Here is a 27,275-nt window from a genome sequence, read left to right as displayed (position 1 = left end):
AATAATAATAGAAAATGCTAGTATAAGTCCACTTATTGTACCTTTGAGGCCCAATAAAGTTTTATATAAATTAACAAATACCTATATACACTTAAATTTTCTCTCTTTTCTTGAACATTTTAATTTGAAACAATTTGAATACAAGCTTTAGCTACCTGCTAACAAGTTTTTCTGCAGTTTAACTAATTTAAAAATATTATCAACTAATGTGTAAATAGAAACTGTTTACCTGTGGTATCCGATGAATAAAACTGCTTGTTAATCTCCCACTTAAAACTTTTATTATAGATATTTTGTTATATGTATTATCACAAATCCTGGTAGACTTTAAAAACACAATCACGCAACTGACAAATCTTACTGTATTTCCTTGATTATTGATTTCTCATATAAACATAATTTACACAATAAAACACAATCTGTGACTTGACTTAGGTATAAACTCTTACATCGCACTCCACTCTACACAATTAAGTTTATTGCATATTATTTGGATGGCTTTTTAATTATCTAAACCGCCCTTGTCCTCCGACATCATTAATCTCATGAAATTATATACAAAGTTGACTAATATTACTTTACAATACATATTTCTGTTTAAACTGACACAGCTTTTGGATGCATCCCTGTTTATGATGAACAAAATCAAGTACCTTTTGATGTTTTTTTTTTTGCACTATTAATTCTTCAACAAGGATTTTGATCATTTTAATAATATTGGTTATTGCGGGAGTATCTACCAGTACTAAAGTATGAAAATATAAGATAAAGCACCTCGATTGGACAATGGTATGTATCAAAGATATTAACAACATGATATGACGCGCAACGCAGCCGCCGAGGTCCCAGCGGCCGGGGCCGGCGTCGTCACAGACCTCCCCACTGGAGGCGGCGGCCGTCGAGCCGAGGCGTTCGGCATTCCGCCTCGCCCTTGCAGTCTTACGACAAATAAATGCCACATTACACTCTAAATATTAAAGCACTGTACAACAACAATAAGGTTTCTTTTCCTTTTCAGGACTAACGTTCATTTCGCGCACAATTTCGGCAAACATTTCGTTGACGTTGGTGCGGCTTTTAGCGGAGGCCTCAACAAACGGGCAGCCCCACATCTGCGCCAGCGCCGCGCCCTCCGCCGCTGACACTTCACGTTGATGGTCTAAGTCCGCTTTGTTGCCTACTAGCAGGATGGGTACGCGCTCTGAACCTTTTACACGTGTTATCAATTCCTTCATTGGTTTGATGTCTTGAAACGTCTGATGATTCGTTAATGAATATACTACAACGAAGCCTTGGCCGTTTTTTATGTACAGATCCCGCATCGAAGCAAATTGCTCCGTACCTGCAGTATCCAATATTTCTAAAACACATGGTGAATTGTCCACTTCAATTTCTTTTCTATAAAAATCCTCTATTGTGGGGTCATATTTTTCCATGAAACATCCAGACACAAACTGCACAGTCAAAGCACTCTTCCCGACCCCACCCGAACCCAAGACAACCACTTTGAATTCGCGCATTATTAGTTCTATTTTTCACACTAACCAGTCCTTCAAACAACGTTATGAAACGTATACTCACTGTGTGCTATAAAAATGTCATTGCTAGGTTGGTTTATGACTCACTCGGATGTGATCTGATCACTGAGTTACGCACAAAATTTACGAATCTAATTGATAAACAGCGACGCCATTTTAGTTGACTGTATGGCAAAACAAATCAGATTGCATCGCGGTCGCGTTTCTAGTCACTTCAAAGTCCAAACACGGAAGCAAACATCAACGAAACTGACGACTTGCTCTCTGCTAATGTCGGTCGGTAGCAGCAGCAGGTTGGTCAATGCACTTTATTGCAATGGTTTGATTTGATTGGTGAACGTACCAACCGGATGCCAGTATTGCCAGATTAATATTTCTAGTTACCTGGGAAATACAAAATTATTTCAAATGTAACTAAATAGAAAAAGGATATTTTTTATACGGATTTCTTAAACCTTTGGGTTGGATAAATAAATATATATGTATGAGACAAATTACACAGATTTTAAACTCTTACATTGCTTAAGTTCCCTCTTTCTCTCCATGAAAACACCTTCTTCGACCGGGTTCGAAACCCGGCCAGGGCATGATGAGAAAAGAACTTTTTCTGATTGGCCTGGGTCTTGGATGTTTATCTATATAAGTATTTATTATAAAATTAATAATTAATATAGTATCGTTGAGTTAGTATCTCGTAACACAAGTTTCGAACTTACTTCGAGGCTAACTCAATCTGTGTAATTTGTCCCGTATATATTTATTTATTTATTTTATTTATTTCTTCTTGCAGTGCCTTAATAGGTGAGTAATCATCAAAGCTTTCACTTTCTTTGGCATATTATATTGGTAGGTACCTAAAAGTACAGAATAGATAAATCAGTAGGGCTAGTTCTTTTCAAGAATTGAACCTATTAAAAACGAAACTGCCTACTCACAAGGCAACGAAGCCAAACTAGTAGATTTCGCTTGTCTACCTTTTAAGAAACTCTGCCCATTGACTATTCCAACATTGGTCGAAAAAGCTGATTGAGGTATCTAGTGAACGGAGAGCTGAAAACTATCTAGCTCAGATAATCAGAATTGCCTTGAAATTGCAATGATGCCAGCCTTCTGAGCACACAGTTTGATGCTATTCAGGGACTGTACAATTTGTAAATTTAATAATAGTTTGTAAATCATCTTTTTTTAAAGTAGTTTTAGTTTGTCATCATTTGTATATTTTGACATGATTTCCCCATTTTAATGTATTGGCAATTCGTGCTGGCAGCACCGTACCGGAAATCATTACTTTTTTAAATCATAATACCAACATACAAATTCTATTTTCCTGTTTTCCAGTTCAGAAATCGCACGTCATTCGATTTCATACGCATGTCAAAGTCATTGTTTTGTTTTTGACATTGATTGACATCATGATCAAAAACAAATACTTGTGTTGTGTTTGAAGTTGGTTGTATTCCTTGACCGTGGTTGTGCTATAATTTTAATTTTCTAAACCAAAGAAGAACAAGCAAAAGCAACTCACGTTGATCTATTCTTAAACTACAATTATTAAAGATAGACAGAATCTCATTTTGTTCAACTGCATATTCGTTTCAATAAATTATCTAAATACACGTATAAAATCCTATACATTCATAGTCCATGTTTTCCCATCAGGATATTCCATTTATAGTACACACAACAGAAATCTCGAAGAGAAGAAAATATCTTGAATCCACTCCACAGTGATCGGATCTGCACATTGCACGTGTAAGTATATTGCCTACTATTACACTTCATTTGATCCGAACTTTGGGTACTTAGGTACCGGGAAATCCCGAATCAACAATAATTTAATCTCGCCGCGCTTTGCTTCCCATACATTTTAATGTAAACGGTGACCGAGACCGATGCCTTGTGGTCTATTTTCTATCTGCAGAAATCTACCTACTATGAGTGCCAAAAAAGACAGACAGTGGCATATCTTCCTATGTGTAAGTATTACTAAATTTAACCAGTATCATAATTAATTAAGGATCGACCTTTAAAAGGTTAGAGCTGAATCATCTTTGTGAATCATTGGTCATATAAATTTGTTAACTTTTAGCACTATTAATAATTTTGTAAACAATAAATAGGTTATAAGCTCTCAATTAACAAAGAGCTTAAGCTCTTAGGTTAAAAGGATATCTAAAATTGTCATATTAAGGCAATACTATAAAAAAACTAGTGTTTGTGCACAATATGTCAGATTTCTATATCCTGTCTGTTATTTAAGCATGCTTGGCCTCAGGAATATATCTGAACACTTTCTGAGCATCCATTTTTATCTTAAGTTTTATGCTATTCTTTATGTCCTTTGTTTTTGATTGATTGATCACTAATCCAGCCTTAAATCATGACATGCTCAGATTGATTGCTATTCTATTAAAAATAACACTAACATGTTAAACCTTCCCTATATTGTTTTAACCACCAGATATTGTTATTCACTGAATGGATTAATAGGTAGAAATTTTACTGCCTTCACAGCATTTAAATTATTGAGGTATTTTAGAAAAAAATTTTTTTTTTTAAATTACCTGTAAAGAAGGATAACACATAAATAAGTCTACATTAAATGGTGAATGCTTCAATCTTGTCTGTGTATGGCTATGTATGTCACTTTCTTCGCTGTGATAAATTGATGTGATGTGACATTTAAGATGTCACCACATGGATTATGTAAATTAAAGTAAATTTGTCTTGTTTGAAAATTGCAACGCCATGCAGGTATTTCTTCATCTTCTTCTTCCTCCTGGCATTAATCCTGCTCTGCATTTGATCAGGTTCAAATGCAATCAAATCTGAAACTACACTCATCTGACCTCTGCAATCTGTGCAGGGGAACCTTACCTTTGAATCGTGGTTCACATACAGTTGCCTGAATTTGTAGGTTTACTCACTATCCCCATCATCCCCTCATCGTAATCGCATCCTGTTAGCACTCATATAATGTACTCATTACATTCAGAAAAGGGTCATCCGTTTCTATTGAACGCCATAAAGTTTAACACAAACACTCTTAACTACTTTCTACTTTTATATAATATTTTTCCACAGTAATACTATCAAGATGTCCAAATCAGCACCATATGCTCCAAACTTTCCACCAAGTCAAGGGTATGCTCCACCTCAAGAGGGTGCTAAGGAAGAGAGCTATCCATTAAATCCGCCTGGTTATCCTGGGCCTCCACCAGGTCCTATGCCGCATGTAGTTCAACCAGGCATGCAACCAGGATTCCAGCCGGGTTTCCAAGCAGGCTTTCAACCGGGATTTGCACCAGGCTACCCACAACCTGGTTTTCATGCACAACCACAGGGTTATCCACATCCACAACAAGGATATCCAGCTCCTGTTGTCCATCAGCCGGCAGCAGCTCCAGGTTTGTATAAAATACTTCTTCCTTCTGGCTTTGGTCCTGGATATAGTCTCACCACTCTGTTTTTACATATTTATAACTCACGCCTCTATTCTTCAACATCCGTCCTATTTTATTTTTTTATACATTTACTAGCTTCAACCTGCAGCTTCGCCAGCGCGAATTTATAGAAAAAGAATAGTTTAATTTCTCAAATCTCGCGGAAGCGGTAAAGTTTTTACGGGATAAAAGGTAGCCTTTGTCCTTCTTCGTCCTCCACGTGTATGGCAACATTATTTGCAGACTGTTTAACAGTGTAGAGTTTACAAACAATCTCAATTTCGCGTTTATAATATTGGTATGGATGGATAGCAGGTGAAGGAAGTCAAGGTCATGTGCTGCTTGTCGAACAGTAAGCACAAGCTGGTACAGCTTGAAGAATCTTTTATTTAAATTATTGCACACAATCTTGAAACGGTTTTTAAAAGGTTTCAAATAATGCTAATGCGCTTTCCACCAGATCACCTTTGGGATACAGCGAGAATGTAGTTGCTGGTATGGCATACGATGAAAATAAGTATATAAAGGTAGTGAATAGATTTTTTCTAGATGTCTCTTACGGCTGTACTTAGTGTAAATACTAGATATTTACACTAAGTACTTGGGTAATATAATGTAGATAAGTAAGTAGTTGCATTTGATATCTTTTAGGTATGTGTCCTCTCGTACATCTATGCACATAATACGTGTTAATGGCATCTAAAAGATAAAGATGTTTACCCTCTGTACACATACACAATAGGTACCTAACTTATAATATAGAACAGGGTTGTACACTTAATATTTATAGTGCATACATACATATACTCACGTCTATATCCCTTGCGGGGTAGACAGAGCCAACAAACAGCCTTAAAAAGACTGTTAGGCCACCTTCAGCTGTTTGGCTTAATAAATAATAGATGGAGATTCAAATAGTGACAGGATGCTAGCCCATCGCCTAAAAAAAAGAATCCCAAGTTTATAAGCCTATGCCTTAGTCGCCTTTTACGACATCCACGGGAAAGAGATGGAGTGGACCTATTCTTTTTTGTATTAGTGCTGAGAACCACACGGCACATAGGTACATTTATAGTGTTGCTAGCAATTCATACGTGCTAGTACTAATTTAATTAATTTGCCGATTATGTCATGTTACTGAGTCATTAGGCAAAAAATGTGTAATGAGTTCGACCTGCGACCGACTAGATTTTCTAAGGTGTATTTTATTAAATATTTAAAAATCAAAAAAGTAAACGAAATTCATTCATTATAACATAATATCCTAACGAGATTTTGTGCTGATGTCCCAAAGGTTTGACATTGCTAGACAATGCTTAGCAGTAGATTTTAAATTACTAACTTTGGCGCGGGGTTTCGCTCCTATGGAAAATTCCAGAAAAAACGTATTCCTATGTTACTCCCGAAGGTCTGTTCTATATCTGTGTCGAATTTCGTGAAAATCAGTCCAGTATTTTTTTAGTGTATTCGTTTTATTGTTTGTGTGGATTAACTAGACTTATTTAATATTCACTCATCTATCTGCCACCAATTTGTTATAAGTAAACCAAAAATATCAGCCCTATAAATCGTTAATTTCCAGATAACGCGAAGTGGAATTATTCTTAGCGTGATAGGTAGTTTATTGCTTACTCCATTTGCTTTCAATCGGAGAGGACCGAACCAGCAATAAACATATTTAAGAGACAATGCGGGACAGTGTATCGGGAAATCATTTTGAAATATTTGACAAAGAAGTAAAGAGTGTTAAGAAGCCAAAATGGTTAAATTTTAAAAACTATATGTCAAAGAAATTTAACCATATTTATTCCAAAGATAAGACTGTCTATTTTGAAACTTTAAGTGTAGCTAGCGTTACAAGAACAATTAACCGTATTTATGAAAAATTATCGAGATCCCGTCACAATGGCTATGAAAAATTTTTAACTGATGAAGAAAAAAGGTTGAAATTATTTGTTGTCAATACATATAGCTTGGTGGAGGCTGTTTAATTATTGTGCTATATGTTTTGTTTTCCTTTGTTCTGCTAAAATTTATTAGTTTTTATCTAATTCTATCTTAATTGCACAGGCACAAGTAAGTATAATTATTCATTCTTCTGTTCGTACTTTTTATATAATATTTAAGTGTCGCCAACAGTAGAAAAGGATAAAGAAGTGATATGTTTGTTTGACACTCACATTATGGTTGTCAGATTTTGTGGTGTTTTTTTTTTTGTGTTTTCACTACTTTTTATGGAATTCCTGACGTCCACCGAGCACCGCTCAATCACCTAGGTACCAAACGGTGAACATAGATAATTAAAAGTTAAGACGTTTGGCTAAATAGTTTAATAATAGAATTGAGATTCAGACATAGTAACAAGTTGCAAGACTATCCCATCGCGTAAAAGATAAATCCCAAATTAAAAAGATTTGCCCTTGATCAACTACTACAATCTGCACGGTAGCAGTTGGCGCATATTTAATTTTTTTCTTCGCTACCAGTCAACCTATCTCGCATCATTTATGTATTGTATCTGTATGTTGGGTATCTGCATTTGTTAGGAACTATAATGCCCATGTTTTTTTTTCAGGTGGTTGGATGACTATTCCGCAAGGTCTCAGCAACTGTCCTCCCGGTTTGGAATACTTGTCTATGATTGATCGCCTACTGATCCATCAAAAAGTCGAACTGCTAGAAGCGTTTGTGGGCTTCGAAACCAACAACAAGTACATGATCATGAACAGTGTGGGACAAAACGTTTACTACGCAGTGGAAGATAACGATTGCTGCACCAGAAACTGCTGCGGACCTAACCGACCTTTTGATATGAAAGTTTATGATAACTTTCAAAATGAGGTAAGTAGGTACCTATATTATTTACATTATACATATAATGGATTATTTTATCAAATCACTAAATGGCACCCAGCGCTGCGTGTACGACTCGCACTTGGCCGGTTTTTTATTAATTGAAACAGACAATTTCGTTATCTCATTTCATTCTTCTGTTTGGTTCTCAATCTCTTCCAGTGGTTAAGATTGACTGGAAGAGATTGCTCCAGCGATAGAATCCGCCTTTGTAACATTTCGTTTCATTTGTGCTGTAATGTCAGTATTTCCATGTTGAATTGAAGTGTTTTTCTTATTTAAAAAAAAATTGAATGATATGTAATGACATGGACAGTTGCTTGCTCTGTAAAACTACTTTTATAAATGTAATGCACAGTCAAAGCTGCAGTGTTAAATTTAGTCTTACAATTAAATATCTGCTTTCAGGTGATTCATCTTCATCGCCCCCTAGCCTGCGACAGCTGCCTGTGCCCCTGCTGGCTGCAGAGCATAGAAGTAACGGCCCCACCTGGCACAGTGATCGGCTCTATTGAGCAAGACTGGTCTATCTGCAAACCATGTTTCTCCGTTAAAAACGCCGCAGGGGATGCGGTACTGAGAATCAAAGGCCCATGTTGCACTTTCTCAATGTGTGGAGATGTAGAGTTTCATGTGAGTACACATTTCACGTTTTGATTCCAGCAAGAGCATAATACAAAAGGAACATACGAAAAACTGGTGTAACGTTTGACTTATAACGTCAATTTCATAATGAGTTATAGAAATGCCTCTATTGAACTACATCATAAAATCACGCCTTATTCCCGTAGGGGTAGGCAGAGCAGAGACTACATATTTCCACTTGCTACGATTCCGCCAACAGTTTTCGTTTTAACTAAATTCACCACGCAGTCCCTTTGGTTACTTACCTCAGGGTACTTACTTCTGACGTGAAAGGTTAGTGCGAATTTTACTCGATCAAACGCGTCGAGCAAGTAAACGTGAAATTTGTATGGAATTGCATTAGTGCCATCACGTTACAGTACTCAACTGTTTGATCGAGTAAAAGTCACACTACAGTACAGTCTGGATACATAGGTTCACTCTCAAGAAAAGGTGGTTCTCAGTTTGAACTGTATGTGTAAGTGTTTGTTCCACTTTGGTTTTAGAAATTTAACTGACTTCAAACAAAAGGTATTTGTTGGATGCGGTTCACTTTTTAGAAAACTTATTAAACCTTTACATGTGCCGTGTGGTTCCACGGCTCCAATAAAAGAATAGGACCACTCCTTCTCTTTCCCATGGCTGTCGTAAAAGGCGACTAAGGGATAGGCTTATAAACTTTTATAGGCGATGGGCTATTGTCACGATTTGAATCTCAAGCTCCAGCCAAAAATCAGTCTTCTCAAGACTGTTGGCTCTATATCTACGCCGCAAGGGTTATAGACGTGAAATATGTATGTATTAAACCTTTATTACAGGTATACTCCCAAGATGGCGAGACTAAGGTGGGGAAAATCACTAAGCAGTGGTCAGGCTTGGTACGCGAGGCTTTCACGGATGCCGACAAATTTGGCATTTCGTTTCCGATGGATCTGGACGTCAAAGTGAAGGCGGTGCTTCTCGGCGCCTGCTTTTTGATAGTGAGTTTCGTTATAACACTGAAGTCACGGCGCAAGATATTTCGGCCCGGAATACGCGTTTTTGTTTGATACTTACCTATTTATGTGCTTGCTACAGTGCTTAAACTTATTTTAATTATACAATATATATACCTTTTAATTGAAATTACAATAATTTTGATTTCAATGTTTTAATTAGCTATCGCACATTATACATATGCACATTATTTTTTCACTACGTACAAGTGTTTGTTCCATTACCATACAGTCCAATCGATACTACAGTCTCAAAGTGTCAAGATGGATTGCCCTGTTTTTATTTCCTAAAGAATAAACAGGAGTTAAAAAAATTTTTTATAAGGAGGCTTTCGTTCCTCGACCATTTTTGGGGTTCCAGAAATCTAAAGGAATATGACAAACAAAATTCAACTAATAAACTCAAAGGCTAGTGGACCGATTTGAATCGCTAGAGAAACAAACGCTTTCTTGTTTGTGACAGCACAAAATATAATACACTAGGAACTGTACAGTGGCTATTTGAAGAATTAATGTTTGGCTATTCCACCTCCCTTGGATGCACTTGGATGATCCCACTCCGACCTTCCCCTCCACACTCTCCTTGTAGGTATATCTGCTTAGTCAACCTGCTTTCATTCATCCTCTCCACATGAACGAACCATCTTAACATACCCTTTCTATTGCTGGAATGATCAGTGCAAATGGACTTAAAACTAACGACACCGAAGGAATGGAAAAATACATTCAGTCAGAAAAGTATCGGGAATGGATTATTTATTTATGGTTCCAAATTCAAATTTTTGTTTTTTTTGTTGTTGTTAGATTGGCACAACTGTTTTCCATTTTGGCGCGGAGTTTGAGTTGCATCTGTTGTTTACATTAAATACAGTGCTATTTTTAGTTATATCATATCTAGTGTGTATTGCTAATTTCATAATGGATAAAAACATCGAACAAAGAGTTTGTCTTAAATTTTGCATTGCCAATGGAATATCGTGTTCGGAGTCACTGAAAATGTTACAGAAGGCTTACGGTGAATCGACTTTATCAAAAACTCGTGCTTATGAGTGGTACAAAGCGTTCAAAAGCGGTCGAGATGTGATGGAAGATTTGCCTCGCTCTGGTAGGCCATCAACGTCTGCAACTGAAGTTAACATCGCAAAAGTGAAGGAAATAGTGACTGAAAATCCTCATTCAACTTTGAGAGAGATAGCCACCGAACTTTCTGTATCTCACGAGTCGATCCGTACCATTTTAACTAATAATTTGGGTATGAAACATGTTGCCGCTCGGCTAGTCCCAAAAGACCTGAATTTTTTTCAAAAACTCAATCGCATGAGAGTCGCTGAGGACATGCTAGAACGAGTCAATTCCGACCCAACATTCATGAAACGCATTGTTACTGGTGACGAGACGTGGGTTTACGAGTTTGACATGCAAACTAGTCAACAAGCTTCGGAGTGGCGCCTTCCAACTGAACCGAAACCGAAAAAACCACGCCAAAGTCGTTCAAAAGTCAAAGTCATGTTGACTGTTTTCTTTGACTATCGCGGTGTTGTGCACTCGGAATTCTTGCCGGAAGGTCAAACGGTAAATAAGGAATATTATTTGAGTGTTATGCGGCGTTTAAGAGAGCAAATCCGACGAAAAAGGCCAGATTTGTGGAAAGAAAATTCTTGGATTTTGCACCATGATAATGCACCTTCGCACAAGGCCATCATTGTGAACGAATTTTTAACCAAACACTCAACAAATACCATCGAGCAACCACCATATTCACCAGATATGGCTCCAGCCGACTTTTTTTTCCTAAACTCAAATTACCACTTCGTGGCACCCGTTTTCAATCGGTAGAAGACATAAAAGAGAATTCGCGGCGAGAACTGACCTCAATTCCGGAAACAGCGTTTAAAAAATGTTTTGATGATTGGATTATTCGTTGGCGTAAGTGTATCGTTTCTAAAGGAGCATATTTTGAAGGTGATAAAATAAATTTGGATGAATAACAAACAGTTTGTGTATTATTGATCTTTTCCTGCTACTTTCTTGACAGAGTAGTACATAGAAAAGCTCAACTGGGAATTTGCAAAAAACTAGTTACAGTCGAACTATTTCACTGACACAATCGAAATTAAAGAGTTTAATGAAATATAAAGCAACTATGGCTTAATCAGAGTTATAATCACAATATTCGGAATTCGATATAGTACCTATATCTAAATATTATTCTTTATTATTGTATTTCTCGTATACAGACTCACGAAATTATTTGTAATTATTTCAGGACTTCATGTTCTTCGAAAAATCAGGAAACACGAAGAGGGATCGACCGGGGCTTCTATAAGACTTATTTAGTGTGAAAAATATTGGACGTATACCCTCGAAAATATATCTTAAATAAGCTTTGAAAATATTACAGTGTTATTTACAATTAACTCCATTACTATGCTCAAATCTTAAGACATACGTAAAGAAGGGAATAAGTATATTTTATTTAATCTACCTATTTGATTTAAATATTTACTTAGTGCGCTATACAATTTTAAACACTATTTTATACTCTTAATGCTTCTAATATAAAATTAAGTTGTGTGCCTTGAATTTGTATTCAAAACGCGTTGATTGTGTATAGAATCTCTTTTGTCCACTCATATACTAAGGTTTTTTTTATATTTTTTGATTTGTAAGGATTTTTTTTTAATTTTTTGCCACGTGATTTAGGCCTTTTACATGATTTAGCATTATTGGGTGTATGGTTATTAAGTTGCCATACAACTGAACTAAATTTTTTTCATATTTATATTTTAAGAAAATTAAGGTATTTTTAAGCTAGTTAATAAGTTTATAATCAGCCGAGACTCTAAAAAACCGTTTGTTCTTCTTGATCATACCAAAACTTAACAAACACGAAATATAGAAAGACTACTTACCTATAAAAAATAAAAATATTGAGACACTTTCCGAACGAACCTATAAAACTAAGTATGAATTGGTTGCAATTTCATGGTGGTTGATGAGAAACACCATTATTTATTCCCAACGTGTGCGAAATATATAGAGCTAGGTGATATTATTAACTTTGTTGTCAGAAAGCAAGAAACATATATGTAATATTTTCATATTTATATTGTTAATTTCAATTTGTTCCTAATAGGATTGTTATATTTATTGCAAACGCATTTATAATGTAGATGTAATTCAGATTTGTAAATGCAAGGAAGCTTTATTGTTAAAGTATTGTAAACATTTATAAATATATAATACGGGCAATATGTGTTGCGTTACTGTTTAATCAAAAAATTTGAAATGAGACAAGTTCTGAATACATTAATCCATAACTGTATCCACAATACTACTTTCCACAGCATGTTTTTAAAATTTAAAACAATATTGCCTCATACGTTTTTATTTTTTACTCTCAATAATCTAGTCTATTTAATTTTATTTTTTAAATATGCTTATTTAATAGACCCATTAATATATTTACACTGGTGTTAAATATTGTATATATTAATAAGATAATTATGAATATTTGTTTTCCAATCACTATTGGTAAGGAAACCATATACAGACAGGGCCTGGGAATTGGGAATATTGGAAACTGAGAATAGAGCATATATGTAATTTTTTCCTAATTTCATACATGTAAGAGAAATATATATAATTGTACCCAATTATATGTACTTTTAATAAAAATATCTAAATGGTATTTGTTGTTTTATAAAAACAATAGAAACTACGACAAATTTCAACATTATATTTGGTCATTGTCTGACAAAATAACATCTAAACAGCCAACATGAATGTGTATAATGGTGTCACTAATTTAAAAATAAAATCTAATAGCAAGGCAGAGTTTTATCAATTCTCATATAGTTGTTCAAATATTTTTTTGTATTGATGGGAGTTTAATGCATTAAAAGAACGAAACCTAAAATATATATTCAGTTAGTTCTTTTTTGGCCGACTGAATGCTGTTTTTTGAGTACATACAGATACATCAGCCTGTCTTAATGAAAGATCAGCAAAGCTGTTTTCTTGTTTTGCTAGTAACATTCTCTTTGCCAAATTAATCTCCCTGTGATCATGTTTCATAACCATTGGTCTTGGTAAAGATGATGTTACCTCCTTTGCCCATTGACTTTTTGGCAATTTTTCTTCATCTGGTATCTCAATCTGAAAAATACATAAAATAACATTTAGGAAAAACATGATGAACTGTATTTGTGACATCACCAACACTTAATTAGGTGACCATGTTGTGACTAACTATATCTAAACTTGTATAAAATATACACAGAGTAAAGAATTGTTTAGCAAAAACTATGTAAACTATATAATACTAACCATGGACCTTAAACTTACATAAAGAATAGTTATATCCCCCAAGATGAATGGTGCCTTATGATGAGGTAGATTAGGGATCATACATATATACATAAAATCACACCTCTTTCACGGAGGGGTAGGCAGAGACTACCTCTTTCCACTTGCCACAATCTCTGCATACTTCCTTCGCTTCATCCACATCCATTAGGAATCAAATGAAACAATATGCCAAACAACCAACAAAAAGGTTGATGCAAGTATGAACAGTATGCAAATACCATTTATTACCATATAAAAATTGCGCAACCATGTCTAGAATGTAAAAGATGCTAGATTATTTAAAATCCCTAATAAAAAATTGTTAAAGTTAAATACTCACAACTTCTGTTTTCTTTGCACTTTTGTAAGCAACAGCAGGTAATTTCACATTTTCCTTATTATTAGGTTTGCTCAGATTACTTTTCAATTTGGGTATAGAAGAATGTCCCAGCAGCGGCTTAGACGGGCGTATTTCCTTCAATCGGGGAACAACAGGACATTTGTTTATATAAGATGCAACAGGACTGGCCACATGTTTGTAAATATTTGATTTAGTCAAGGGCTTTTTAAGTGAACTGTGAGGAGTCTTTCTATTTGATACTGGGTCACCAGGAGTTTTAAAAGCAGGAGTTCTCATATTTGATGGTGGTGTAGGTAAATTATCAGTCTTTTTGTTATAATTTTTTTTAATAGTTTTTGTTGGTGTTTTTAATATATTTCCTTTTTTCTGGTTGTCCTTGGATGTAGAAGGTAGATCAAAATTATTAGCAGTTACTTCTGGCACCATGCAATTAATATGTTTTTGGGTCTCTTGTTCACAGTTATTTGTTTTAAGACATGTTTTTTCATAATTCTGAGCTGCACCATGTTTTAATATGTAATCAATAACATCAAAAGTATTATCTAAAGTTACACTGGTATTTTCTTCTGTTGAAATGCACAAATCTGTCACCATTTGCTCTATTTTTAGGAAGCTGTCATTGACAGCTCTGTTACATTCTGGATTTGAAGAGGTAAGTGGAGATAACAATGGATTTGACAAAGCTTTAAGCTGTGGAGATACTGCAATTGTCTTTGAATCTGCATGTAATATATCTGGTGCAGAATGAGTTTCAATTATTTTTAAACTTCTATCTACTTCTTTTTCTTCTGGTTGTTTGAACCTAAAGAAAAGGAATAATTCCAATATTAATTTCATATATACTGAAATAGTTTATTACTTAAGAAGTTCCTTTTATTTGAGCTAGGAAAAAAATACTACCCACCAGGCAAATCACAAAGATTGAGCTAGCCCCCAAAGTTCTAGACTTGTTTGAGAGATATGTACTATACCAACAATGGCATATTATATAGGGTGATTGCGCTGGTTTTCGTCCAATTAGCGGAGTTGCTAGCTTTCAGACGTAAAAATAATATGATAAAGTATCCTAATTAAAATAGCTCATATTTGTTTAAATACCTCATATAGTCTATTTTTGATAAAAATAAAGAAACTTTTAATTATAACTACATTGTTTTTTATATAAATAATTAAATGTTAAATGGCAGATTTCACTAGTTTTCGTCCAAAAAATTTGGTTTTCGCCCTGGTGTGATCTAGTTTCCGTCCAGTATGTAAAAAAGAGTAAAAATGCAATGTTAAATAAAAACTGTCTTTATAATCTTTTATTTAATCAACAAAAATATTTATTCTTCAGCAGTAATTTCCTGCTTTTTTTATTTCCCCGAATCCATCTATAACAATTAATTTCATAGTTTAGTACCTACTAGAAAAACCTGTACGAATTAACAAGAAAATGTGTTAGAAGTAGATTCCACACTATTATGGACGAAAACTAATACAAAAAAAAATTGCTGTTTAGTTTTCGTCCATGCCATTTAAACATTTTTTTAAACAAGCAATACTGAGAAATTATTGGACGTTAACTAAATATCTTGTCAAATAGCCAATAAAGTTCATATCTAAAGAAAACACATATTTTTTTATAGGTCTGAAAAAGTAAAATGAACATTCCAAATATTTAGCTTGCTGTTTTAGTTTCCGTCCACGTGGACGGATACCAAATAATTGGTAAAATAGGCATGTCAGTATTCGTCCGCAAACTTTTACTAAGATTACTACAAAAACATTGTAAAATAACCTGAACATAATGTTAGTTATACTCTTAAATATCCTTACATGCCAAAATATTACCCAATCTATGTGAAATAGTCATAAAACCCACCACGGAGTGTTCCTGCACCAGCTATTTTTTTTGTATCGGCAATGACGTCTACACAACACGAACACATGCCGGCCACTGAGTTAAATTTTTTCGAAGTTTTCACTTGACAAATTGGATTTTGTGGTTGTTAGAACTGTTGCTTAAGTATGAAGGATCGTGACAAGTTGCAACATGCGTGCATAGGTGTGTTTATATTCTTTTTATATGCGTTTAAAAGTGAAATGGACGAAAAGTAGAACTGGACGCCAAACCAGCGCAATTACCCTATTTAAAAATGAAATAAACATCCTAAATTAGGGAAAACCAGAAAATGTTTTGTTTTCCATCACAAAACCAGGGATTGAGCCCGGGAACAGTTGTATAACAAAAATGCCACAAAAAATGTATGGGCAAATGTATTTAAAGTACAATTGGAACTTCTATAAATTTGATTTCTACATTGAATTTAGTATTTTAAAATTATGTATTAAATTAATAAATGAAATCAACTATGGCCCATTGTAGAAGTATCCTTTATGGGGTCTACCCAATTATCTTTCCAAAATTGCCCTGCAGCAGGTGTGTAACTAATTCAATGAGTAGTTTGTATCCGACCCAAGCGTGATTCAATATCTTAAATAGGTAAGAGGAAAATCTTGAAAAATAGGTATTTTCTGAAACAATTGTACATATGTAGGGGCCATTAACTTACGTTTCACGTTGCTTATTCCACAAAACACGTCTCTTTATTTCTTTCATTGATAGTTTACCAATAAAAATCTCCTCATCACTAAGCTGGTCTTCTGTTTTTAATAAATCCATATTTCACAAAAGAACCAAGGGACTAAACTCTCAAGAGACAACTAAGTAGGTATCTACTAAGGTTTAACCCAGACACTGGTATGTTTCTCTAAATTTCGAGGATGTATTAAGAATTATCAGTATTTACTTTCATATAAATCACACACGCATATAAATAACCGTTTCTCTACCATTATTCCAATGTAACGGAAACAAGGCGAGCAAACAAAGCAAGACTCTTGACAATGACAAGGTGACAAGTGACAACAAAATTTGTTGAACAAACTAGTGTTGCCGAGCGATAGTTGAGTAAAAGCAATAGTATCGATAGGTCTTTCATTATAATAAGTCATGGATAGCTCAGTTACAACAGCTACTCAGTTGATAGCTCAGTTGTACCGTCAATACTATTGACACCCAACAATACTATCGCAATAGCTATCGATACTTTTGTTTTTTTTTCTACTGATAGAGAACTGGGTTCAAATTCAAACTTTTATGGTTCTTCCCATAAAACGTAGTAATTACATTTTCTTTGGTTCTTCAAGCAAGCAAATGACAGATATTTTTTTTCATTGTTAAACATATGGTAAACCATGGGGTAAACGTTCTGTTGAGCAGCTATAGATAGAAATGTTGGCCTTTGGAATTTCAAGTCAATGAATTCCCCATGATAAAACCCTATCATGTTATCCTTTCCTTCACCAAAGTAAGTATCAAAGGTGAAGTGGTCACAACTACGACACGTCCTCGTGCCATAATACGGGGGTAGGAACCAGGATTTACGTCAGGAGGAAAAAATATTGATTGTTACTTACAATATACGTATATATTTGATTCAACTGTAAAAAAAAATTGTTATATGCGAAAGTAACTCGGTCTGTAATTTTCATGAAAATCATTAATCACGAATTTGATTACATTTGGTTCATAAATAGAGTTGACCCTGAAAAAGAACATAGGCTACTTTTCATTGCAAAAAGATTTAAGGGGTTAAATGTGAATGAAAGATTGTCAGTATAAACTTTAAAAATATATTTCATTAAAATTAACATAGAGACTTACAGCCTTATTCATAAACATTTCCTAATTAGCCTATTAAGAACGTCTTAACTAAAACATTGATTAAGACTTAAGCAGTGTCTTAAATTTTGTTATCCTAAGTGGTGTCTTAATTAAACATTACGGTGGGTCAAATTTATTTTCGTGGATGGCAGCAATTTAGCTTATTGGTAGTTAAAGGCATATAAACAAAAATTTTCTCACATGACTAAATCGATCTGACCGATTGATAGAGATACAACATTAGAATAGCAGGTAAAATAGGTAAATCATTGTATAAAAAGTGGCCTAACTTTTCAGAAATGCATAATCATAAAACTGCCTATTTTCGAAATGTAAAAATACTCTTCTTAATATTATTTATTATTATTCAAAATGGCAGTTCTGCCAGCCTTCTGGGCACACTCCCGCATGTTGATCTATGCAAGGTCTGTACAATTTGTGAATTAAATTGTAGTTTGTAATCATCTTTTCTTATTTCTTTTTTATAAGTAGTTTTAGCTTAAGTTTAATTTGAGTTCATTTTAATTAAGTTTTCTATTTATTGAAATTATAACTTATATCCTACTATTAATAGTAGTGGAATACATCAAATTGTACACTGGAAACTTAAATATATTTAGGAAGCAAGCAGATTTCACTGGAGCAGTTTTCTAGGACTTTCTGCTATCATCGAAACAATGGTTAAATGGTTATCCCCATTTTCACTTGACGGATCGTGGCTCCTTACAATTATCTGCAAAACTGTCATTTTATTTTTTTCAGCAGCTCACTAGCTTCTTTATTGGCACGATGGTCATCATTAGACTTCGCTGGATAGCTTGCTGCTAATTTTAAATAATATTTTGCTTGATCTTCTTTATTAAGTTTCAAATAGCATGTCCCAAGTCTCAATAAATTTAAACTGTAAAATCTAGGTTGAGCAGTTTCTGCTCTCATAAAGTACTCAAGAGCATCCTCATATGTTGAGTATGGAGGAGATGCAAATAAAACTTCTGCAATTTTTCTTTGATGCCAAGGTAGTTCTGTAACTTGGAAACACCATTCGCCCAGCATGTGTAATGTGGTCGCATCAGTTGGATTTAAGGTGACAGCCAGCTAATAAAACAAATAAGAATTATAAGCTACATTTTTACTCCCTTTTTATTCTTTTTGATCACTCACCCACTCTAGGATTAAGGTTAAATGTGGAACAGGGGCTCTTCTACAGGAAGACATATCTAGGAAAAACCCAGACATCTCTCATCTCTTCATCAACTCTTTCCAAATAGAAGCCCAGGATCCAATTATGACTACTATCCTGAATTTCTTAGGTCTTTATATAAAGCCATTATAGAGAACGAACCCATGGAAAGCAGGCAACTAGTTATTTAACTAGTTTAGAATAAATTATCTATGGCGGTGATATGTTATGTTATGGATCTCTAAAGTTACTGACTGATAGAACTATTTTACACTACCGGTAAACAGCTATCATAATAGTAAGTACTAATCATACCAAATCACAAGAAACACAGTTTTTGATTTAGGCTGTAGATGCTATGCCCTGCTAGCATGGATTTATTAATTTATTAGAAGTTTCAAAAAAGTAAAAGAAAATTACTAACATCCATGTGTTTGCGTACATTTTCCAATTGCTTTATTCTTTCTTTGGTGCCCTCATAGGCGCTTTTTGCATCTAACAGTAAAGCATACCACTTGTGTACTTCATAACGATCATAGTTATCTTGAAGATGTTCAGAAATTAATTTATAAGCATCCATTACAAGGAGTTTCCGGTATTCCACATCATATTTAACTTCTTTTGACATGTTATACATGACACGACATATACGCCAATAAATTTCTATGTCTTTTTCCTGTAAAATAAAATTTTAGTTTTTTTTACAAATAATGACAGTTCAACATTGCAAGATTTTATTAATTCCCATGGAATAACATACTACATCACCTACATTGGTTTATTTGCCAATCATTGCCTTGATAACACATAAATCTGGTTAACATGTGGAAAACAAAGAAGAAGTTACCATACCTATGTAGATGCAATACCTAATTGTAGAAGTTTCTGATACTTCAACTCTATACCCTAATATATTTTGATTGTTATATATACAAATTACATACACTGGAAGATTTAAGTATCTGGTAGCATTCTTCAAAATGACCATTGTCAAATAAATTATCAGAAGTCTCAACAATACTTTGAATCTGGTTGGCCTTCTTTTCTACAGATTGCTCACTCAATTTTTTTGCTGGCCATAGAAATGCTAATGCTGATAGCATGAAAGTTTTTCTTTGAATTATCCGAAACTGAAAAATAAAAAACATTTTTTTTTTTCTAAAACTGCAAATAAGATTGGCCTCCACCACAGCATGCACTTCAACCATCCGGCATTGCTGTAACCACCAGAAGGATAATGAATATATTCTGCACACATTACACACACTAATGGTTAAACTAAAAAATACTCCATACATACAATCACGTCTATATCCCTTGTGGGGTAGACAGATACAACAGTCTTAAAAAGACTGATAAGCCACGTTTAACTGTTAAGCATAATGATAGAATCTAGATTCATTTATTTTTATATTAAAGTTTGCTTGAATACATAAAGAATCCCAAGTTCATAAGCCCATGCCGAAAGAGATGGTGGTGCTATTCTTTTTGTATTGATGCCAGAGACTAAACGGCACGAAAAATACTACATTTAACTTTGAATTCAAAAAAACAATCAAAATCAAACAAAAACTTACCTGTGAAAGTATTCTGTAACTTTGTGGGTATGATTGTCGACAAGCGATGATTGACTGAAACAGCCTTAATGATAATCTTAATTTATTTAACATTATTGTATTTTCTGAATGCACTTATTTCCAAAACTTAATAAAATACCTAAATATGAATGAATTTTGTGTGAATTCTTTCCACTCGCAACACGCCAACAAAAACAAACAACGTCAACAACAACAATCACAAACTAGGGATGGGATCTATGATCGATTAATCAAAGAATTGATATTTCAAGCCCAGAAGATCGATTTTTTTTTTGATTTGCAGGACATAATCGTGTCAAGGAATCGATGTTACACCCTTGAAATCGACATTCGATTTTTTTTAAAGATTAAATATGAAGCATTGCTTTAACTTTATCATGTAAAAAATACATTTTGAAAATAAATGCCTTCTTTCATACTTGATCTGACGACCTCGATCCTTTGTGAATTGGTACATCCTCTTATGTTTCGGATCGATTTAAAATCGACCTTTCTTAAAAAAGAATCGTCATACCTCACAAAAATAACCTTAATGCTTTTAATCTGCGCTGCCTCTTTGACTATGGATTTTCCTTTTTATTTTGGTTGACTGGAAGAAATCCCGATTGGGATAAGTCCGCCATTGTACATATTCTTTTATATTCAATGACTGTTCTGGTTTTGTTATATTTATTTTTATGTGCAATAAAGAGTTTACAAACAAACAAACAAATAAAATACCTAGGCCACAGATATTCTTTTATCACATAATCCAAATGGGCGCTCCACACTCATAGGAGACTTCTCGCGAGACAACCTAAGATCTTTGGGTACAGACTCTCAGCCTTCTAAGTATACCTACTTCTCGCGACAAGCTTATGCGCATATCATTGTTTTTCGGTCGTCAATAGGTATTTCAATATCGTACTTACCTCTTCGTTTTCATGCATGGTGGATTTTCATACATACATACATGTAGTGGGCCAATCCTAAAGTAACTGGGAACTAGACGGCATTGGTTACGATAACGTCTTCACGAATGGATTTTATATAATTTTTATTAGTCTAAACTTTTATTCTAAAGGACTGGTTCGGCCTGGAAATATAATATAAATATTATCACGTTTATATCCCTTGTGAAGTAGACAGGGCGGACAGTTTTGAAAAATCTATTCTCAAGTGTTGGGAACCACACGACATTGAAAAAACAACACAACGCGAAAGTTTAAAGTTTTTATTTCCAGAAAGATAACTAAATAATAAAATCATACTTCGTAAAAATATCATACACAATAACGAAAAGAAACCGTACAACAACTTGAGTAAGTGTGGAGCGATCTTAATTTTTATCTAGCCCGGTCCACACTCACCCGAGAATGGCGGATTATATTAATATCTGTAACGACACGAGAAAACCACGAGAAGTACCTATTCTCTTCGTTTTCAAGCGTTATCATGGTTTTCTCGCGTTCGTGTGAAGTATCACAAACTAAATAGAGAAGTGTGGAGCGGGCAACGGGCTTGAGTGAGACCTCCCTCAGCCAGCACTCACTCACGTACACAACAGTGTTGCCCACTTTTGATTTAAATATCTAATTTGAATAAGGATATTCTTTGGGAAGATTCAAAGATATATTCATGATTCATGGGATTTATCACAGATTTAAAAACATGGATTTATTGATCTGCTCATTGGAAACTTGGAAAGTAATTTTATACAATTTATTTTTTCGAATTTAGTCCATGATCAGGAGATACCTCTTTATAATGTTTTTTCTGAGCTGAGTAATTCGAGCATAGCTAGGTACGTCCATGGCTGGGTACTCTATCCATAGCTTCATGGGTGACTTTAGATCATTTAGGTAAAGAAAGAAAGAAAAATCTTTAAAACTTTACGTGGTTGACACCTTCAATTAACCACTTGTAGTTTTGAAATCTGTGGTTGACACTCAATTTGAAAAACTCGTTCATATGCGTGTGTCTGTCACTCCGACACTTAGCTTGTAGGAGCTTAATAAACGTATACTGGTAACTCTGCTCAAAAATCAATTTCACAAGGTACAAGGGCGGATAGAATTGTTGACAGTTTGGTGAAGTGTGATAAATTCGAGTTTCAAAGACATGTTTTTAGTTTGACTAACGTTTCAGTGGTTTTTTTTAAAAAAATGCAGAGATCAGGTAATTATTACTTTTTTAAGAAACCAGCCGTTCTTGGTGACCTCACAAAGAATAATAATTCGCGCCAACTGTATACCTATAAAAAAGATCGACAGCTTCTTGAACTCTGGCTGTGATGCTATTTTATCATCAGTACACTTTTTCTATTCAATTTTTTCTCCTTTTCGGCAAACTTATTTGAAGGCTTGCTTAGTTAGACTTGAAGTCCAGTTGTAGGCAGTTGTTATGATATTGGTTCTAATCTCTAATATAAATTTACATTATACCATAAATGTTCAACGGAAATATGTAATGTTTTTGCCGGTTTGATTATACATATTTATGATGTTATTTATTGGACACCACCATAAAAAAAATTACCTAACTTGGCAGAAATAAACTAGTATCTATATATATATATAGCTATTAACGGTTTGCTATTAGATAAACATTTCAATATCTGTCTGTCTGTTTTGAAACTTTTACTGCTTAAACTGCTTAGTACAGTTACTTACCAAGATTTGGTTTGGATAACTGATGTAAAACATGAGATACTTTTTTTATAAAATTTCCCCTGTAGCTCCTTCCCATCTTTATGGGCCCTAGCTAGTATTTAAATAATATGTTTTTAAATTGCTGATCTTGAGACAATTTAAATAGGTATCAACCCTAGGAATATTTAATTCACTAAGAGTATTTTTGTCCTCCTATTATACTTGTGGAAAGAGAAACATTGTCTATTCTGCTTTTGCTGTTTTGTAAATTTGTAATTTACTAGCAGGGCCTGACATGGTTTCCCCTATTGTTCCTACACATACCCTGTATGTTACACCTGCATATGATGAACCTTGATAATGGTAAATAATTTTCTTGATTGGTATTGTATTGTATTCCTGAAATTAGATCTTATAAACAATCAAAGTTACAAAAGAGACTCTGTATTACATACTGTAAAGTTTTATCTAAACCTTGGTCTAAAGAGTTTAGACATTTTGGTCTTAAGAGTAACAAATTACATAAATTGCTACTCACATCTTTTGTTTTTATAATATTAGTTAATTTCAGGATAGTAAAAATTATTAAACAAAAGTTAGAAATAAAGAAAATTTATAAGTACATACTTAAACATTTATAGTATCTACTATACATTTAAAGTAGAATATTGATGTTATTATTTCTTGCAACCAATCTTAAGTAATGCTGTTACAGTACTGTGATACTTTTCTAGGGTGGCCTGCACCATTTTCTCTGTTGCAGAGGCTGCTTGGTTACTAAAGGTCTTTCTTTTTTGATTTAATATTGTCTTTCTCTTGCTTTTGTTCAGAATTATTAAACAGTACCAAACCCATTATGATTAACATTTTATCAAATTTTCAATAAAGTAGATCTCATATACTATAGTAAGAGCTAGGCAAGTTTTAATTACATACAAATGAAATATGGAGTATTATGTGGTAGTGGTACAAAATTGTAAGGTGTTCAGTGAGCGTGTAACCTCATCCTGGAGACAGAGCTCTCACGCGGAACATGACCACTGTGACGTCGTGAATGCTACTGAAATGAATACTACAGTCACATATAAAGAAGAATATTTATTATATTACTTGCTGTTTACCGGTGACTTTGTCAGTGTAGAACATTTGCATTTCAAATTCAAATGGTGAAAAATCTTAGGTATAAACTAGCTGTGCCCGCAACTTTGTCCATGTGGAATAGTTATTTTGGGCATCATTGAAGCCCTCAAGGATGAATAATTTTGATGATATATAGCCTAAAGCCTTTTTCAATAAATGTCTATTCAACGCAAAAAGAATTTTTCAATTGTTCCTGAGATTGGTCAAGACCATAAAAATAATAAATGTTAAAATTGTGTGATTCAAGAACTTATTGCCATGGCGTCGATAAAAGTCCCAGAGGAATATTTCTTGACTTTGTGTGTAATCCATAATTACTATGGTACCAAACAGACAGACTTTGTACTGACAAAAATAATCAACTGAGACTGAGAAATATTGATGACATTTACGCATTGTCTGCACACTATTGGCACAACATGATTTTTATTCAAATTGATATCTAATTACGTTTCCTTGGTGATGATTTTTGAATGGACCACGAAATGGATTTTGGTATTTGGTTTGAGGAATTTATGATGAGACTATGCTATGGAAGAAATTATATCGATAAAAGAGCCTGCTTAACTTGGCTCCTACTTTTCAAAGTGAGCCTGTTCTTTACTTTGCTAGCTTTATCAAGGCAAGGGCTAAAACCAGTTTAAAAAACTGGGCATCCTCTAAGGTCCGACGGTATTTTACTTCAGTCCAGAACAATTGCTGAACTTCTACACAGCTCAAGTCCGCTCATGCATGGAGTACCGTTCGCACCTGTGGGATGGTTCCGCCCCGTATCAGCTTAAAGCCCTGGATGCTATCGACAGACGTGCCAGGAGACTCGTTGATGAGGAGCTGTTTACGGACGGACGACTTCACAGCCTTGAGCAACGCCGATTCACTCGGAGAGTGTGCACTGGTATTGCATAATTTAATTCCTTCTGCCCTATTCAAATATCGGGACGACGCGGCGTAGGCAGGCCATGTACACCCGTGGCCTCAGGCCTCATCTTGCTTACCACCAGACAGATTGAGTTCAAATGCTCAAATTATTAAAATTATTTTTATATATTATTACGGAACCCTATGTTTTTCCAAAATAAAATATAGTCTATGTTACTCGTGGATAATGTAGCTTTGAATGGTGAAAGAATTTTTAAAATCGGTCCAGTAGTTTTCGAGCCTATTCATTACAACCAAACAAACAAAGTTTTCCTCTTTATAATATTAGTGTAGATATAAAACTAATGGATTACAATTATTCATGAAATAAAAATACACCATATTGGGAATATGGTGTATTTTTATTTCATGTCAATTCAGTGTTTAACACTGAAACAATCTTAAATTATGTTGAGGATTGATTACATCAAAAGGCCCGCACTACCGCGTTGCCGATCGCGATTGGCGACAGGAGCACATTACAGTAATAATAATATGTATCAAGATTTCGTAATACGATTAGGTACATTGGGTCTGCGACGGAGGCCGCCAATAAATGTATATTCAGCAAGTACGACAGAGAGCTACAACAGCAGTGCCAGTTGTTCTGAAAATGGTCGAATTTTTAAAGTGGCCGATATATACAATTTGCTGAATACATATAGGTGCCTAAAATAACTCCTTTTTTCCCGAGGGCAAGGGAGAGCCTACATGACTTGCCACGATCTCTGCATACCTACTTCTTTCGCTTCATACACATTCATAGCCATACATTTTATTAATTACACCGAAAATTTGCTTAAAATATGTATTTGGTATAACGAAGAAATCCTAGCTTGTTTGTTTACTAATGTTGAGGACGTGGACTTTAATTAACGTACTTGTAATACTTATCTTAGTTTACTATATTTCTATATAAGGATATGGTTGACCCTAGAGGGCGCGTAGCGTTCCATGGCCGCTGCTCCGATGCCGCCGCGGAATCTGCCAAGTTGCAATTCCCTGCATGTATTGAAATAGCTGGTATGCAGTTGGCCGCGGTACATGCAGCTTAGTCGCCGCGCACGTACGGGCGATCACACCGCCTGCCGCAGCGCAGCCACCTCCGCCTCGAGCGCTGTGCTCAAATCCACGCGCTCATTATACACGTAAACATCAAGTCATACGTCTGTGCCGTATCACATCACAGCCCCGTCTCAACTTTGTTTTACTTGTCAATATTTGATGCTAAACGGGTCGATAGATTGTTTATTTACTGATACTAAGAGTTCGGATTTAGCTTAGTGTGGTTAGGAAGAAAATGTACTTAATTTATTTCGAATGATGGGCATATGTCATTCGTGCGTTGCCTAAAGAACAGGACTTTATTTATAATCAAGAACTTTCATGGTAAAAATGGAGGCCTTGGAGTCATCTCTGACAACATGTAAGACTTTATTATTTAACCAATTTTATCTTAGTTTACAAGATTCATCAAACGTTTTAACGACTTCATAATTTATTTTATTATTTTTTTAAACTGACAATATTATACATAGGTAGGTACGCATAATTACCACAGATGTTCGCGTCTCTTCTATTCGTATTACGTGACGTGATGGGTTTTAATTAAAACAAATTAAAGAAATTATATAGGTTAGGTAGGTATGGAAATAATAATCTGAAGACAGGTAGGTAATATGTATGAGTTATGTAAAGTTGTAATTTTTTTTATGATAATTTTATTTCTATTGTTTATTGTTTATGAGGCCGTGGGACTAAAACCATTTTGCATGTAATCAAATTAGATATATTCATCTGCCAAATTTAGTATTCAAACAAAGTTATTTTCATCATTATATAAATAAACATTTTTATATATAGTTGAACTTATAAAGCTTGGATGAAGCAAATCAAGTATGTACGGATCGTGGTAGTAAAAAGTTGTCTACGCCGA

At 34.5% G+C, this 27,275-nt stretch overlaps 4 protein-coding genes across 8 annotated transcripts; 1 reads left to right on the top strand and 3 right to left on the bottom strand.

The window, feature by feature from the left end:
• Positions 1-612: 612 nt before the first annotated feature.
• LOC106135528 (ras-related protein Rap-2c) lies at positions 613-1,862 on the bottom strand. Its single transcript, XM_013335865.2, has one exon. It carries the CDS (start codon positions 1,518-1,520, stop codon positions 975-977), a length of 546 nt encoding a protein of 181 aa, XP_013191319.1. The 5' UTR covers positions 1,521-1,862; the 3' UTR covers positions 613-974.
• Positions 1,863-2,973: 1,111 nt separating this feature from the next.
• On the top strand, positions 2,974-13,068 carry LOC106135509 (phospholipid scramblase 1). Of its 4 annotated transcripts, none has more exons than XM_013335835.2 (6): positions 2,974-3,290; positions 4,623-4,945; positions 7,557-7,822; positions 8,243-8,467; positions 9,277-9,438; positions 11,720-13,068. In XM_013335835.2, exons 2-6 carry the CDS (start codon positions 4,636-4,638, stop codon positions 11,777-11,779), a joined length of 1,023 nt encoding a protein of 340 aa, XP_013191289.2. In that variant the 5' UTR covers positions 2,974-3,290; positions 4,623-4,635; the 3' UTR covers positions 11,780-13,068. The 4 variants fall into 4 exon arrangements, with proteins under 4 accessions (XP_013191289.2, XP_060805419.1, XP_060805426.1 ...); XM_060949436.1 differs by lacking the exon at positions 2,974-3,290 and adding an exon at positions 3,349-3,514; XM_060949443.1 differs by lacking the exons at positions 2,974-3,290; positions 4,623-4,945 and adding an exon at positions 6,485-6,923.
• Positions 13,069-13,383: 315 nt separating this feature from the next.
• Positions 13,384-17,044, bottom strand: LOC106135508 (uncharacterized). Its single transcript, XM_013335833.2, has 3 exons — positions 16,720-17,044; positions 14,144-14,966; positions 13,384-13,611 (listed from the first exon to the last, which is right to left on the bottom strand). The coding sequence occupies exons 1-3, from the start codon at positions 16,827-16,829 to the stop codon at positions 13,384-13,386; spliced, it is 1,161 nt and encodes a 386-aa protein (XP_013191287.2). The 5' UTR covers positions 16,830-17,044.
• A 784-nt stretch (positions 17,045-17,828) lies between these two features.
• LOC106135449 (regulator of microtubule dynamics protein 1-like) lies at positions 17,829-20,861 on the bottom strand. Of its 2 annotated transcripts, XM_060951155.1 has the most exons (5): positions 20,770-20,861; positions 20,631-20,684; positions 19,998-20,183; positions 19,478-19,729; positions 17,829-18,968 (listed from the first exon to the last, which is right to left on the bottom strand). In XM_060951155.1, exons 3-5 carry the CDS (start codon positions 20,154-20,156, stop codon positions 18,618-18,620), a joined length of 762 nt encoding a protein of 253 aa, XP_060807138.1. In that variant the 5' UTR covers positions 20,157-20,183; positions 20,631-20,684; positions 20,770-20,861; the 3' UTR covers positions 17,829-18,617. The 2 variants fall into 2 exon arrangements, with proteins under 2 accessions (XP_060807138.1, XP_013191195.2); XM_013335741.2 differs by having other exon boundaries at positions 20,631-20,854.
• Between the last annotated feature and the right edge of the window lie 6,414 nt (positions 20,862-27,275).

Source organism: Amyelois transitella, chromosome 3 (assembly GCF_032362555.1).
Source record: "Amyelois transitella isolate CPQ chromosome 3, ilAmyTran1.1, whole genome shotgun sequence".
NCBI classification, from domain to species: Eukaryota; Metazoa; Arthropoda; class Insecta; order Lepidoptera; family Pyralidae; genus Amyelois; species Amyelois transitella.
The sequence above is the reverse complement of the archived record's forward strand: the minus strand, read 5'-3'. Positions and strand labels throughout refer to the sequence as shown.

Coding starts and splice junctions, on each gene's coding strand:
- LOC106135528 (XM_013335865.2), bottom strand. CDS start 1,520: ATGCGCGAATTCAAAGTGGTTGTCTTGGGTTCGGGTGGGGTCGGGAAG.
- LOC106135509 (XM_013335835.2), top strand. CDS start 4,636: ATGTCCAAATCAGCACCATATGCTCCAAACTTTCCACCAAGTCAAGGG. Junction 4,946..7,556: donor TCAGCCGGCAGCAGCTCCAG/GTTTGTATAAAA, acceptor TTTTTTTTTCAG/GTGGTTGGATGACTATTCCG. Junction 8,468..9,276: donor GTGGAGATGTAGAGTTTCAT/GTGAGTACACAT, acceptor CCTTTATTACAG/GTATACTCCCAAGATGGCGA.
- LOC106135508 (XM_013335833.2), bottom strand. CDS start 16,829: ATGGATTTATTAAAAACAGAAGACCAGCTTAGTGATGAGGAGATTTTT. Junction 14,967..16,719: donor TGGAATAAGCAACGTGAAAC/GTAAGTTAATGG, acceptor CCTTTTCTTTAG/GTTCAAACAACCAGAAGAAA. Junction 13,612..14,143: donor GTGCAAAGAAAACAGAAGTT/GTGAGTATTTAA, acceptor TGTATTTTTCAG/ATTGAGATACCAGATGAAGA.
- LOC106135449 (XM_013335741.2), bottom strand. CDS start 20,723: ATGTTAAATAAATTAAGATTATCATTAAGGCTGTTTCAGTCAATCATC. Junction 20,184..20,630: donor GTTACAGAATACTTTCACAG/GTAAGTTTTTGT, acceptor TTTATTTTTCAG/TTTCGGATAATTCAAAGAAA. Junction 18,969..19,477: donor ATGTACGCAAACACATGGAT/GTTAGTAATTTT, acceptor TTGTTTTATTAG/CTGGCTGTCACCTTAAATCC.